We start from the raw sequence: 12,017 nt of genomic DNA on the forward strand, positions 1-12,017 counted from the left end.
ACTTGGTCGAACATTTTTATAATTTTGAAAATGTCTATTCTGGCACACTGGAATCTTCAGTAGAAACATAAAAACATAGAAAATAGGTGCAGGAGTAGGCCATTCAGCCCTTCTAGCCTGCACCGCCATTCAATGAGTTCATGGCTGAACATGAAACTTCAGTACCCGCTTCCTGCTTTCTCGCCATACCCCTTGATTCCCCCTAGTAGTAAGGACTTCATCTAACTCCCTTTTGAATATATTTAGTGAATTGGCCTCAGCTACTTTCTGTGGTAGAGAATTCCACAGGTTCACCACTCTCTGGATGAAGAAGTTTCTCCTCATCTCGGTCCTAAATGGCTTACCCCTTATCCTTAGATTGTGACCCCTGGTTCTGGACTTCCCCAACATTGGGAACATTCTTCCTGCATCCAACCTGTCCAAACCCGTCAGAATTTTAAACGTTTCTATGAGGTCCCCTCTCACTCTTCTGAACTCCAGTGAATACAAGACCAGTTGATCCAGTCTTTCTTGATAGGTCAGTCCCACCATCCCGGGAATTAGTCTGGTGAATCTTCGCTGCACTCCCTCAATAGCAAAAATGTCCTTCCTCAAGTTAGGAGACCAAAACTGTACACGATACTCCAGGTGTGGCCTCACCAAGGCCCTGTACAACTGTAGCAACACCTCCCTGCCCCTGTACTCAAATCCCCTCGCTATGAAGGCCAACATGCCATTTGCTTTCTTAACCACCTGCTGTACCTGCATGCCAACCTTCAGTGACTGATGTTCCATGACACCCAGGTCTCGTTGCACCTCCCCTTTTCCTAATCTGTCACCATTCAGATAATAGTCTGTCTCTCTGTTTTTACCACCAAAGTGGATAACCTCACATTTATCCACATTATACTTCATCTGCCACGCATTTGCCCACTCACCTAACCTATCCAAGTCACTCTGCAACCTCATAGCATCCTCCTCGCAGCTCACACGGCCACCCAACTTAGTGTCATCCGCAAATTTGGAGATACTACATTTAATCCCCTCGTCTAAATCATTAATGTACAATGTAAACAGCTGGGGCCCCAGCACAGAACCCTGCGGTACCCCACTAGTCACTGCCTGCCATTCTGAAAAGTACCCATTTACTCCTACTCTTTGCTTCCTGTCTGACAACCAGTTCTCAATCCACGTCAGCACACTACCCCCAATCCCATGTGCTCTAACTTTGCACATTAATCTCTTGTGTGGGACCTTGTCGAAAGCCTTCTGAAAGTCCAAATATACCACATCAACTGGTTCTCCTTTGTCCACTTTACTGGAAACATCCTCAAAAAATTCCAGAAGATTTGTCAAGCATGATTTCCCTTTCACAAATCCATGCTGACTTGGACCTATCATGTCACCATTTTCCAAATGCGCTGCTATGACATCCTTAATAATTGATTCCATCATTTTACCCACGACTGAGGTCAGGCTGACCGGTCGAAAATTCCCTGCTTTCTCTCTCCCTCCTTTTTTAAAAAGTGGGGTTACATTGGCTACCCTCCACTCGATAGGAACTGATCCAGAGTCAATGGAATGTTGGAAAATGACTGTCAATGCATCCGCTATTTCCAAGGCCACCTCCTTAAGTACTCTGGGATGCAGTCCATCAGGCCCTGGGGATTTATCGGCCTTCAATCCCATCAATTTCCCCAACACAATTTCCCGACTAATAAAGATTTCCCTCAGTTCCTCCTCCTTACTAGACCCTCTGACCCCTTTTATATCCGGAAGGTCGTTTGTGTCCTCCTTAGTGAATACTGAACCAAAGCACTTGTTCAATTGGTCTGCCATTTCTTTGTTCCCCGTTATGACTTCCCCTGATTCTGACTGCAGGGGACCTATGTTTGTCTTTACTAACCTTTTTCTCTTTACATACCTATAGAAACTTTTGCAATCCGCCTTAATGTTCCCTGCAAGCTTCTTCTCGTACTCCATTTTCCCTGCCCTAATCAAACCCTTTGTCCTCCTCTGCTGAGTTCTAAATTTCTCCCAGTCCCCAGGTTCGCTGCTATTTCTGGCCAATTTGTATGCCACTTCCTTGGCTTTAATACTATCCCTGATATCCCTAGATAACCACTGTTGAGCCACCTTCCCTTTTTTATTTTTACGCCAGACAGGAAAGTACAATTGTTGTAATTCATCCATGCGGTCTCTAAATGTTTGCCATTGCCCATCCACAGTCAACCCCTTAAGTATCATTCGCCAATCTATCTTAGCCAATTCACGCCTCATACCTTCAAAGTTACCCTTCTTTAAGTTCTGGACCATGGTCTCTGAATTAACTGTTTCATTCTCCATCCTAATGCAGAATTCCACCATATTATGGTCACTCTTCCCCAAGGGGCCTCGCACAATGAGATTGCTAATTAATCCTCTCTCATTACACAAGACCCAGTCTAAGATGGCCTCCCCCCTAGTTGGTTCCTCGACATATTGGTCTAGAAAACCATCCCTTATGCACTCCAGGAAATCCTCCTCCACCGTATTGCTTCCAGTTTGGCTAGCCCAATCTATGTGCATATTAAAGTCACCCATTATAACTGCTGCACCTTTATTGCATGCACTGCTAATTTCCTGTTTGATGCCCTCCCCAACATCACTACTACTGTTTGGAGGTCTGTACACAACTCCCACTAACGTTTTTTGCCCTTTAGTGTTCTGCAGCTCTACCCATATAGATTCCACATCATCCAAGCTAATGTCCTTCCTAACTATTGCCTTAATCTCCTCCTTAACCAGCAATGCTACCCCACCTCCTTTTCCTTTTATTCTATCCTTCCTGAATGTTGAATACCCCTGGATGTTGAGTTCCCAGCCCTGATCATCCTGGAGCCACGTCTCCGTAATCCCAATCACATCATATTTGTTAACATCTATTTGCACAGTTAATTCATCCACCTTATTGCGGATACTCCTTGCATTAAGACACAAAGCCTTCAGGCTTGCTTTTTTAACACCCTTTGTCCTTTTAGAATTTTGCTGTACAGTGGCCCTTTTTGTTCTTTGCCTTGGGTTTCTCTGCCCTCCACTTTTCCTCATCTCCTTTCTGTCTTTTGCTTTTGCCTCCTTTTTGTCTCCCTCTGTCTCCCTGCATAGGTTCCCATCCCCCTGCCATATTAGTTTAACTCCTCCCCAACAGCACTAGCAAACACTCCCCCTAGGACATTGGTTCCGGTCCTGCCTCGGTGCAGACTGTCCGGTTTGTACTGGTCCCACCTCCCCCAGAACTGGTTCCAATGCCCCAGGAATTTGAATCCCTCCCTGCTGCACCACTGCTCAAGCCACGTATTCATCTGCGCTATCCTGCGATTCCTACTCTGACTAGCACGTGGCACTGGTAGCAATCCCGAGATTACTACTTTTGAGGTCCTACTTTTTAATTTAGCTCCTAGCTCCTTAAATTCTTTTCATAGGACCTCATCCCTTTTTTTACCTATGTCGTTTATACCAATGTGCACCACGACAACTGGCTGTTCTCCCTCCCATTTCAGAATGTCCTGCACCTGTTCCGAGACATCCTTGACCCTTGCACCAGGGAGGCAACATACCATCCTGAAGTCTCGGTTGCGGCCGCAGAAACGTCTATCTCTTCCCCTCACCATCGAATCCTCTATCACTATGGCGCTCCCAATCTTTTTCCTGCCCTCCTGTGCAGCAGAGCCACCTACGGTGCCATGGACTTGGCTGCTGCTGCCCTCCCCTGATGAGTCATCCCCCCCAACAGTACACAAAGCGGTGTATCTGTTTTGCAGGGGGATGACCACAGGGGATCCCTGCACTATCTTTCTTGCACTGCTCTTCCTGCTGGTCTTCCATTCCCTATCTGGCTGTAGACCCTTCTCCTGCGGTAGGACCAACTCACTACACGTGATACTCACGTCATTCTCAGCATCGTGGATGCTCCAGAGTGAATTGACCCTCAGCTCCAATTCCGCAACGCGGACCGTCAAGAGCTCGAGGCGGATACACTTCCCACACACGTAGCCCCCAGGGACACTGGAAGTGTCCCCGAGTTCCCACATGGTACAGGAGGAGCATATCACGTGACCGAGCTCTCCTGCCATGCCTTAACCTTAGATATCCTTAAATTGGTAATAACAATGCTAAAGTTCACTTACTGATATAAAAAATAAAAGAAAAGCTACTCACCAATCACCAGCCAATCACTTACCCCATTGGCTGTGACGTCACTTTTTGATTCCTTTCTACTTCTATTTTGCTTTCTCTCCCGCTGTAGCTGCACCAGTACACCTTTTATAGGCCGCTCCCCTCTCACCAACTGCCGCTGGCTCTCGATCTCCCGCTGGGCCTTTTATAGGCCGCTCCCCTCTCACCAACTGCCGCTGGCTCTCGATCTCCCGCTGGGCCTTTTATAGGCCGCTCCCGCCTCTCACCAACTGCCGCTGGCTCTCGATCTCCCGCTGGGCCTTTTATAGGCCGCTCCCCTCTCACCAACTGCCGCTGGCTCTCGATCTCCCGCTGGGCCTTTTATAGGTTGCTCCCCTCTCACCAACTGCCGCTGGCTCTCGATCTCCCGCTGGGCCTTTTATAGGCCGCTCCCCTCTCACCAACTGCCGCTGGCTCTCGATCTCCCGCTGGGCCTTTTATAGGCCGCTCCCCTCTCACCAACTGCCGCTGGCTCTCGATCTCCCGCTGGGCCTTTTATAGGCCGCTCCCGCCTCTCACCAACTGCCGCTGGCTCTCGATCTCCCGCTGGGCCTTTTATAGGTCGCTCCCCTCTCACCAACTGCCGCTGGCTCTCGATCTCCCGCTGGGCCTTTTATAGGTCGCTCCCCTCTCACCAACTGCCGCTGGCTCTCGATCTCCCGCTGGGCCTTTTATAGGTCGCTCCCCTCTCACCAACTGTATGACTGTATCAATCAGGACAAGCCCAGCCTCCGTAACCTATTGTCATAACCTAGTCAAATGTTTTTAGAAAATCTATAATGTTATAACAACAACTGCATTTCTGTTGTCTACAGTTCACTTGAAACCATGTCATTTATCAAACTACGTTTTTCGAAGAGCCCCCCATTAGATTCCTTAAATACGTTTTGAGGATTTTGATGTTGAAGTGGATGTCAATGGTTTAGGAGCAATGTGGAGGTGAAATTGTTCTTCAACAGTAGGCATTCATTGATCAAGAAAATTGGATGGTGTATAAAACGGGCTGCTTGTTTTGCGCAACTGCCGAAGACCACTTTCATCCCTTGTGCCATTAAAATTCCTTCCTCTGTTTAATTACTTGATTTTACATAATCTATTATGCATTTGTCAGGGTCGTGATAGAAGCAACTATATGGAGGAGACTTAGTCAGAGAATACAAGAAGCTTAACTCAAACAATATGTAATTTATCCAGTAATAAAAGATGAAGCCAAAATTCTTGAAAATCATTTCTGATGCTGTATAAGGTTGTATAACCAGGTGGCTTTTAATTTATAATGTAACTTAATTGGTTGCTATGGTTTAGTAAGATCAGATATTAGAAATTGTTGCTCGCGAACATTTGCTAAAACAACAACATATTGTGGTTTGACCTAAACTCCTAAAATACTTGCAAAATTCTTTACTTCAGATAAGTAAGTGAAGGTTAAACCAATTTGAAGTGATCTGTTGCATTCCAAGGTAACTCTGGGGATTTAAATAAACCATTATGGAGAAAAAGCTTGCAAAATAGGATGATTAAGTCATCATGTAGAGAAATAAAATGTGTCTTTTTTTTGTAATTTTGTTACATATACAGGGGTTTGCAATTTTATTTTATATATTTGCATTGTGTGAATTATATTCAGTGAAGAAACATGTACAGTTTATTTTAGAATAAAATTTAACAGACCAAGCATAGTCCGGTTAGCCTCCAAAATTGACCTCTATGTATTTGTACATTTTTTTCAAACTGGCATCAAAGTTGAAAATGTAAAAAAAAAAACACAAATCTAGTTTGTGAAAGGAAAGTGGCCCCAAAAATCAGCAGCCCTTCTGGCATCTGGTGACATCATTCGGACAGGAATGCATCAGAAGGCCCACAGTTTAGGCCGAGACCTGTATCCACCAGGTCCCAGCCTCCACTATCAGTTTCTGGGGGGCTTTGTTTGGGATGCAACCTCCATCCATCCCATTCATGGTGTTCTCCATAAGAAGGAGTGTGGCTAGAGGGAGTGAACTCCCAGGCAAGGAGTTTCTTGGAGTTTTCCGGCCTGTGTTCCTTGGTTTTCCAGGTGAAATGAAGTGTGTCAGCCTGGGTCTTGGCCTGAACCCTTAAAAACTTCCAATTGCCTTTTGGCTTGAGGGGGCCAATGGGTCCTTTTAAACTAACCTTTCGGTCAGGGTTACCATGGAATGTTCGAGCGACTCGCTAGCGCTGCTTCTCTTCCCCTTGCTCTGGAAGGTGCCTGTGTGATGCACCCTCACAGTGGCATGGGCACCTGCCACTTTAAATGAGGGAACCCCCCCCCTAATCCTGATTCTGGTTTATCTGGTAGAGTCAGCAGCAGATATGCCCAGCTGGCTAATCCTAGCACTTACACTGGGATCTAAGGCCTGTAAATTTTTGGGACTGCTAATAAGAAGGAGAAACTGGGCAAGACGCTGAATAACTGGACAACCCATGAGAGGAAAGGGAATCAGTGGATGTAAAGTATTTGGACTTCCAGAAGGCATTTGACAAGGTGCCACATAAAAGGTTACTGCACAAGATAAGAGTTCACGGGGTTGGTGGTAATATATTAGCATGGATAGAGATTGGCTAACGAACAGAAAACAGAGAGTTGGGATAAATGGTTCATTCTCGGGGTGGCAATCAGTCGCCAGTGGGGTGCCGCAGGGATCAGTGCTGGGACCCCAACTATTTACAATCTATATTAACGACTTGGAGGAAGGGACCGAGTGTAACATAGCCAAGTTTGCTGACGATACAAAGATGGTTGGAAAAGCAATGTGTGAGCAGGACACAAAAAATCTGCAAAAGGATATAGACAGGCTAAGTGAGTGGGCAAAAATTTGGCAGATGGAGTATAATGTTGGAAAGTGTGAGGTCATGCACTTTGGCAGAAAAATCAAAGAGCAAGTTATTATTTAAATGGAGAAAGATTGCAAAGTGCTGCAGTACAGCGGGACCTGGGGGTACATGTGCATGAAACGCAAAAGATTAGTATGCAGGTACAGCAAGTGGTCAGGAAGGCCAATGGAATCTTGGCCTTTATTGCAAAGGGGATGGAGTATAAAAGCAGGGAAGTCTTGCTACAGTTGTACAGGGTATTGGTGAGGCCACACCTGCAATACTGCGTGAGTTTTGGTTTTCATATTTACGAAAGGCTACACTTGCTTTGGAGGCAGTTCAGAGAAGGTTCACTAGGTTGATTCTGAGGATGAGGGGGTTGAGTAGGTTGGTCCTCTACTCATTGGAATTCAGAAGAATAAGAGGTAATCTTATCGAAACGTATAAGAGTATGAGGGGGCTTGACGAGGTGGATGCAGAGAGGATGTTTCCACTGATAGGGGAGACTAGAACTAGAGGGCATAATCTTAGAATAAGGGGCCGTCCATTTAAAACAGAGTTGAGGAGAAATTTCTTTATTCAGAGGGTTGTGGATCTGTGGAATTCACTGCCTCAGAGAGCTGTGGAAGCTGGGACATTGAATACATTTAAGACAGAAATAGACAGTTTCTTAAACGATAAGGGAATAAGGGGTTATGGAGAGCGGGCAGGGAAGTGGACCTGAGTCCATGATCGGATCAGCCATGATCGTATTAAATGGCGGAGCAGGCTGGAGGGGCCGTATAGCCTTCTCCTGCTCCTATATCTTATGTTCTCATGACATGATAAAAGGGGAAAATAATTTGACATGAACCTGGGTAAATATGGATAGCACATGTAGCCAGCATTATGTTACCATGGGAAAGGGGAAGGATTTGTTTAAACAAAACAAGTTTATGACTTAATTGCACATAGCATACAGAGGAAATCTGTCCCATATTTTTTTTAAATTGAGGAAGTTATCCGGCACCGTTATGTAAATAATAATCTGATAAATTGGATAAAAGTGCCACATAAATTTCTCACATTCTCAGCACAACTGAATATCTGGCCTTGAAATTACTCTGTGCGAAGCTTGACATGCAAATACTTAACGTGTTTGTAGTTACTCTTTTGTTGCATATTATAATGGAGCCATTACCCGCTTTTATTCTTGTGTGGAAGCATCTGGCCCCCGCACAGCATGTCCCCATTATTTGTGAACTTGGTGTTGTGGGGAATATAGGCCTGAAATCGCCCCATTTGTCTGACTGAAATTTGAATTCCTGTCCGAGCTGCAAGGGTAATGTTTTAAATTACACTAGCAGCAGAGTCTCTCAATTTCAGGGCAATCTTGTTCCAGTTTTTAAAAAATTTAAATAATACAATGTTTCCTGACTGTTCTGGTCCTATTTTATAAGAATTAGGAACAGAAGTAGGCCATCTAGCCCCTTGAGCCTGCTCCGCCATTCAATAAGATCATGGCTGATCTAATACCATTCTGTAATCCTGAACTAAAGGCCCGATTTTTGCTCTGGACATGGATCGTGCTGGCGGGGGCCAATTTTAAATGCCCACTTGCCCGGTTTCTGCCAGGCGGGCATTTAAAATTGGGCCTTAGATGTTTTGCCTTCTGGAATTTTCCTTCTCCTCTTTGGAGAAGTGCTCGACCTCTACTCGGTGTCATCCTACATAAGCCTAACCAAGATGGTTAACGTAGTAGGTGTGTACTACACTTTTCTTTGATCATCTAATTCTCCCCTCCCCCATCATATTTCATAAAATGAATACATTGAATACCTGACTATTATTCAAACTAATTGTAAACTTTCCATAATTATCTTAATACAATCATAACATGTAATTCTCAGCTAGTGTCTCATGGGATGCTTAAGGTATGACGTGTCAAAATCACAAATATTTATGCTGTCAACTAAGGCAAAATATGTTTAGGAATCAGAATATAAATTTTAGATATATGTCCCAGTTATGCAGGGTATCCAAGCACAGTACCCACATGGTTCGCCTATTGCTTTTTAGCTGTATAATTGTAATAAACTTTGAACGGTTGAAAGTTTGATATTGGGTCATAGCTGCAACTTATAGCACCACCGAGTGAGGACTGGAATCAAAAGGCAGATTATCACAAGGCTGCTCTTACTGGTTTGGGGGCAGCTGCATGACTTGGAGAGACCTCAATTTGGAGAGGAATGAGATGTAAATTTAGAGGGAGAGAAGCGAATATACTTGTATTTTTGTTTTGTCAGAAAAGTTGAATGATTAGCAGCTGCCAAGATTCTGTTTTCTTAATATTTCATTTATTCCCGATGCAGATTATCTTCGCAGCGTATCCCTTCCAGTTCCAGTTGTTGTGGAGGAGTTGAGTAGTGGTAGTGAATTTGGCTCAGTTTCACCAGACTCCGACTTGAAACAGGAACCATTCTTTTTCAAAATAAGGGCGAAATCCTGCATTGATAAAGACAGCAAAGGAACTAGACCTTTGCTTCTCAGGTAAATACGGTGCCAGCATTCTGTACTTTCAAAGCCATATCGATCCTCTTCAGTATTGTTCAATTTTTTTTTAGGGTGAGGGGTGAAAATCGCTTTTTTTCAGATTATTTTCTCATTCTCTTCCTATCTTCCGTTAGCTTCACTACACCATGTACTTTCATCAGCTGAATGAAAAGATGACCTGCTACCTCCCATGCATTTACCAGTGCTTGTCTGCAATTGCTACCTTAGAGGACACCAACTTCTGCTCCCTATATTTGCAGGAAAAAAAACAAGCAGTGTTGCTAATGGCATAAATTACCCACCCTATCCCTGCAGTTTTCAGTTGATTAAGGTGAATCGAGCTGGAAAGTTGCTCAGTGATGCAATCTGCTGCATCCCTGCCTCCCTCCTTCGTTCACCCATCACCTCTGTGTTCGCTGATCTACATTAGCTCCTGGTCCCGAACGTCTCAACTTTAAAATTCTCATCCTGTGTTCAAATCCCTCCATATCCCTATCGCTCCAGCCCTACAATTCTCCGGGAACTCTCCGCTCCTCCGATGCTGGTCTCTTGCACATCCTGACTTCCTTCGCCCTATAGGCAGTTGTGCCTTCAGCTGTCTTGGCCTTAAGCTCTGCAATTCCCTCCCTAAACCTTTTTGCCTCTCTACCTCTCTGTCTTCCTTTAAGACGCTACTTCAAACCTACCTCCTTGACTAAGCTTTTGGCCACCTATCCTAATGTCATCATCTTTGGCTTGGTGTCAAATTTTTGTTTACTTATGCTCTTGTGAAGTGCCTAGGAAAATTTTACTGTGTTAAAGGTGCTATATAAATGTAAGTTGTTTTTCGTTGTTTGTGCTCACACCCATATTTCATCCTTTCCAGACCTGCCAGTAGGGGTATACCTGCTCATGTATCGGGTGAGCATATTGCAATTAGATGCGTATCCGGGAGCTACGTTCACTGACATTATTTCATGTAAATTGTGTCCTTTGAGCACTGTTGCACTCAGTCTTCCAGCATTCTCATGACAATGGTGGGATTACCCAGAAGTTTTCTTTATGCACGAGGATTTACAGAGCGTGACATTGTTCAGACTGAAGAAAAGGCACCAACAATGTTATTTTAATTCTGTTTTGGCCCGCAGACAGGAGGCTGTCTGTATTCCTCCCCCCATTCCCCCCCCCCCACACACACACAAGACTTCACCCCCAATCTGATGGATGCCGAGGAGCCTGCCTCCAAGATGCTGATGATCCTGAAGCTGGAAGCTTGGTAAGAGTTTGGAGCACATCTTGGTGGCAAATGGAAGCCCCTTCCTCCCACCCCTCCAGAAATGTGTCTCAATTAAAGGAGGACAGAAGATCACCATAACTATTATCTTTATCTTTATTATCCTCAATCCCCCTTCTCAAATGACATTATCCAGCTCTGTTTTAAAGGTGACATAACCTCAACTCTAAAATAACCTTCCCTGGGAATTTGTTTCACACAACAGGTATATTTTTTCAAGACTCCACACTACCGGCGGGGCCATTCGTAGAGTCGGCAAATTGCGGGCAGCTCGCCTACAGTTTCCCAATAAATTGAGTGCGAGGCCCCGCTGATGGCATCAGGTCTTAGAAAATTTTGCTCGTACGCTCTGACACACAATTGTTCCTATCCTTTAAAACCTCCACAGCAGAGGACTGCTTGGTCCATGAGTTTCTCCTCTCCAGAACCTGGGTCAGCCCCCAGCACGGATTGATGATATAAAACTCACTTCTATCTGCTGGCTGTAAAGTTTCTAACAGAAATGAGTTGCAGAGTCCGTCGCTGATGGTTGGTCCACACACACAGCTGCCCATAATTGTGCATTTATCTGGAACAAAAGTCACTCAGCATGTCTGGTGTTGGAAATGCAAATGTCACACAGTGCTTTTCTGAGCTTATGCTTAAGACGCATTGCTTGGAAAATTCAGTGGCATATTCACATTGCTTTTAACTTGTACTGATATTTTGCTTGGGAGTCTTTGAGACTGATGCAGGGTACAAAAACAAAAGTGGCATTAGCCAGCACAATGTGTACAGAATTCATTAGTCTAAAGCTTTGTGCACACACTATCGAGGCGATTTTGCAATCAGCTGTACCAGGGCATATAGCTTGTGATTATCCGTACCTTAAACTTTCTTCGCAGATTATGCTCCTAAAGGTGTCATTCTAATAGCACTGATTTGCATTTCCTGTTCACGTTCAATGTGTAATTAACAAAGTAACATTAAGATATAGACACGTACACAGGAAACATTAGCTCACCATCCATGAAAATGACACCAATATGGAAGGCTTTAAGGTTAGAGTGGGGAGGGACAGTATGGAAACATTTTCAGTTATCCAAAGTACACAAAAAAAAGTTTCTCCATTCTATTAATTAAAGTCAAAACATGTTTCCTGGATATATTATAGAATTAAAATGTTTCATTTGCAATAATAAGTGAA

The 12,017-nt window shown here is 44.3% G+C and overlaps 1 protein-coding gene across 4 annotated transcripts in view; it reads left to right on the forward strand.

The window, feature by feature from the left end:
• Positions 1–12,017, forward strand: part of map3k5 (mitogen-activated protein kinase kinase kinase 5) — a 301,679-nt gene that overhangs the window by 229,435 nt on the left and 60,227 nt on the right. For all 4 annotated transcript variants that reach the window (XM_070885461.1, XM_070885460.1, XM_070885463.1 and 1 more), the window contains exon 21: positions 9,378–9,555. In XM_070885461.1, coding sequence (XP_070741562.1) covers positions 9,378–9,555 — 178 coding nt within the window. The remainder of the gene's footprint in view (positions 1–9,377; positions 9,556–12,017) is intronic.

Source organism: Pristiophorus japonicus, chromosome 7, assembly GCF_044704955.1.
Source record: "Pristiophorus japonicus isolate sPriJap1 chromosome 7, sPriJap1.hap1, whole genome shotgun sequence".
Lineage (NCBI taxonomy): Eukaryota > Metazoa > Chordata > Chondrichthyes > Pristiophoridae > Pristiophorus > Pristiophorus japonicus.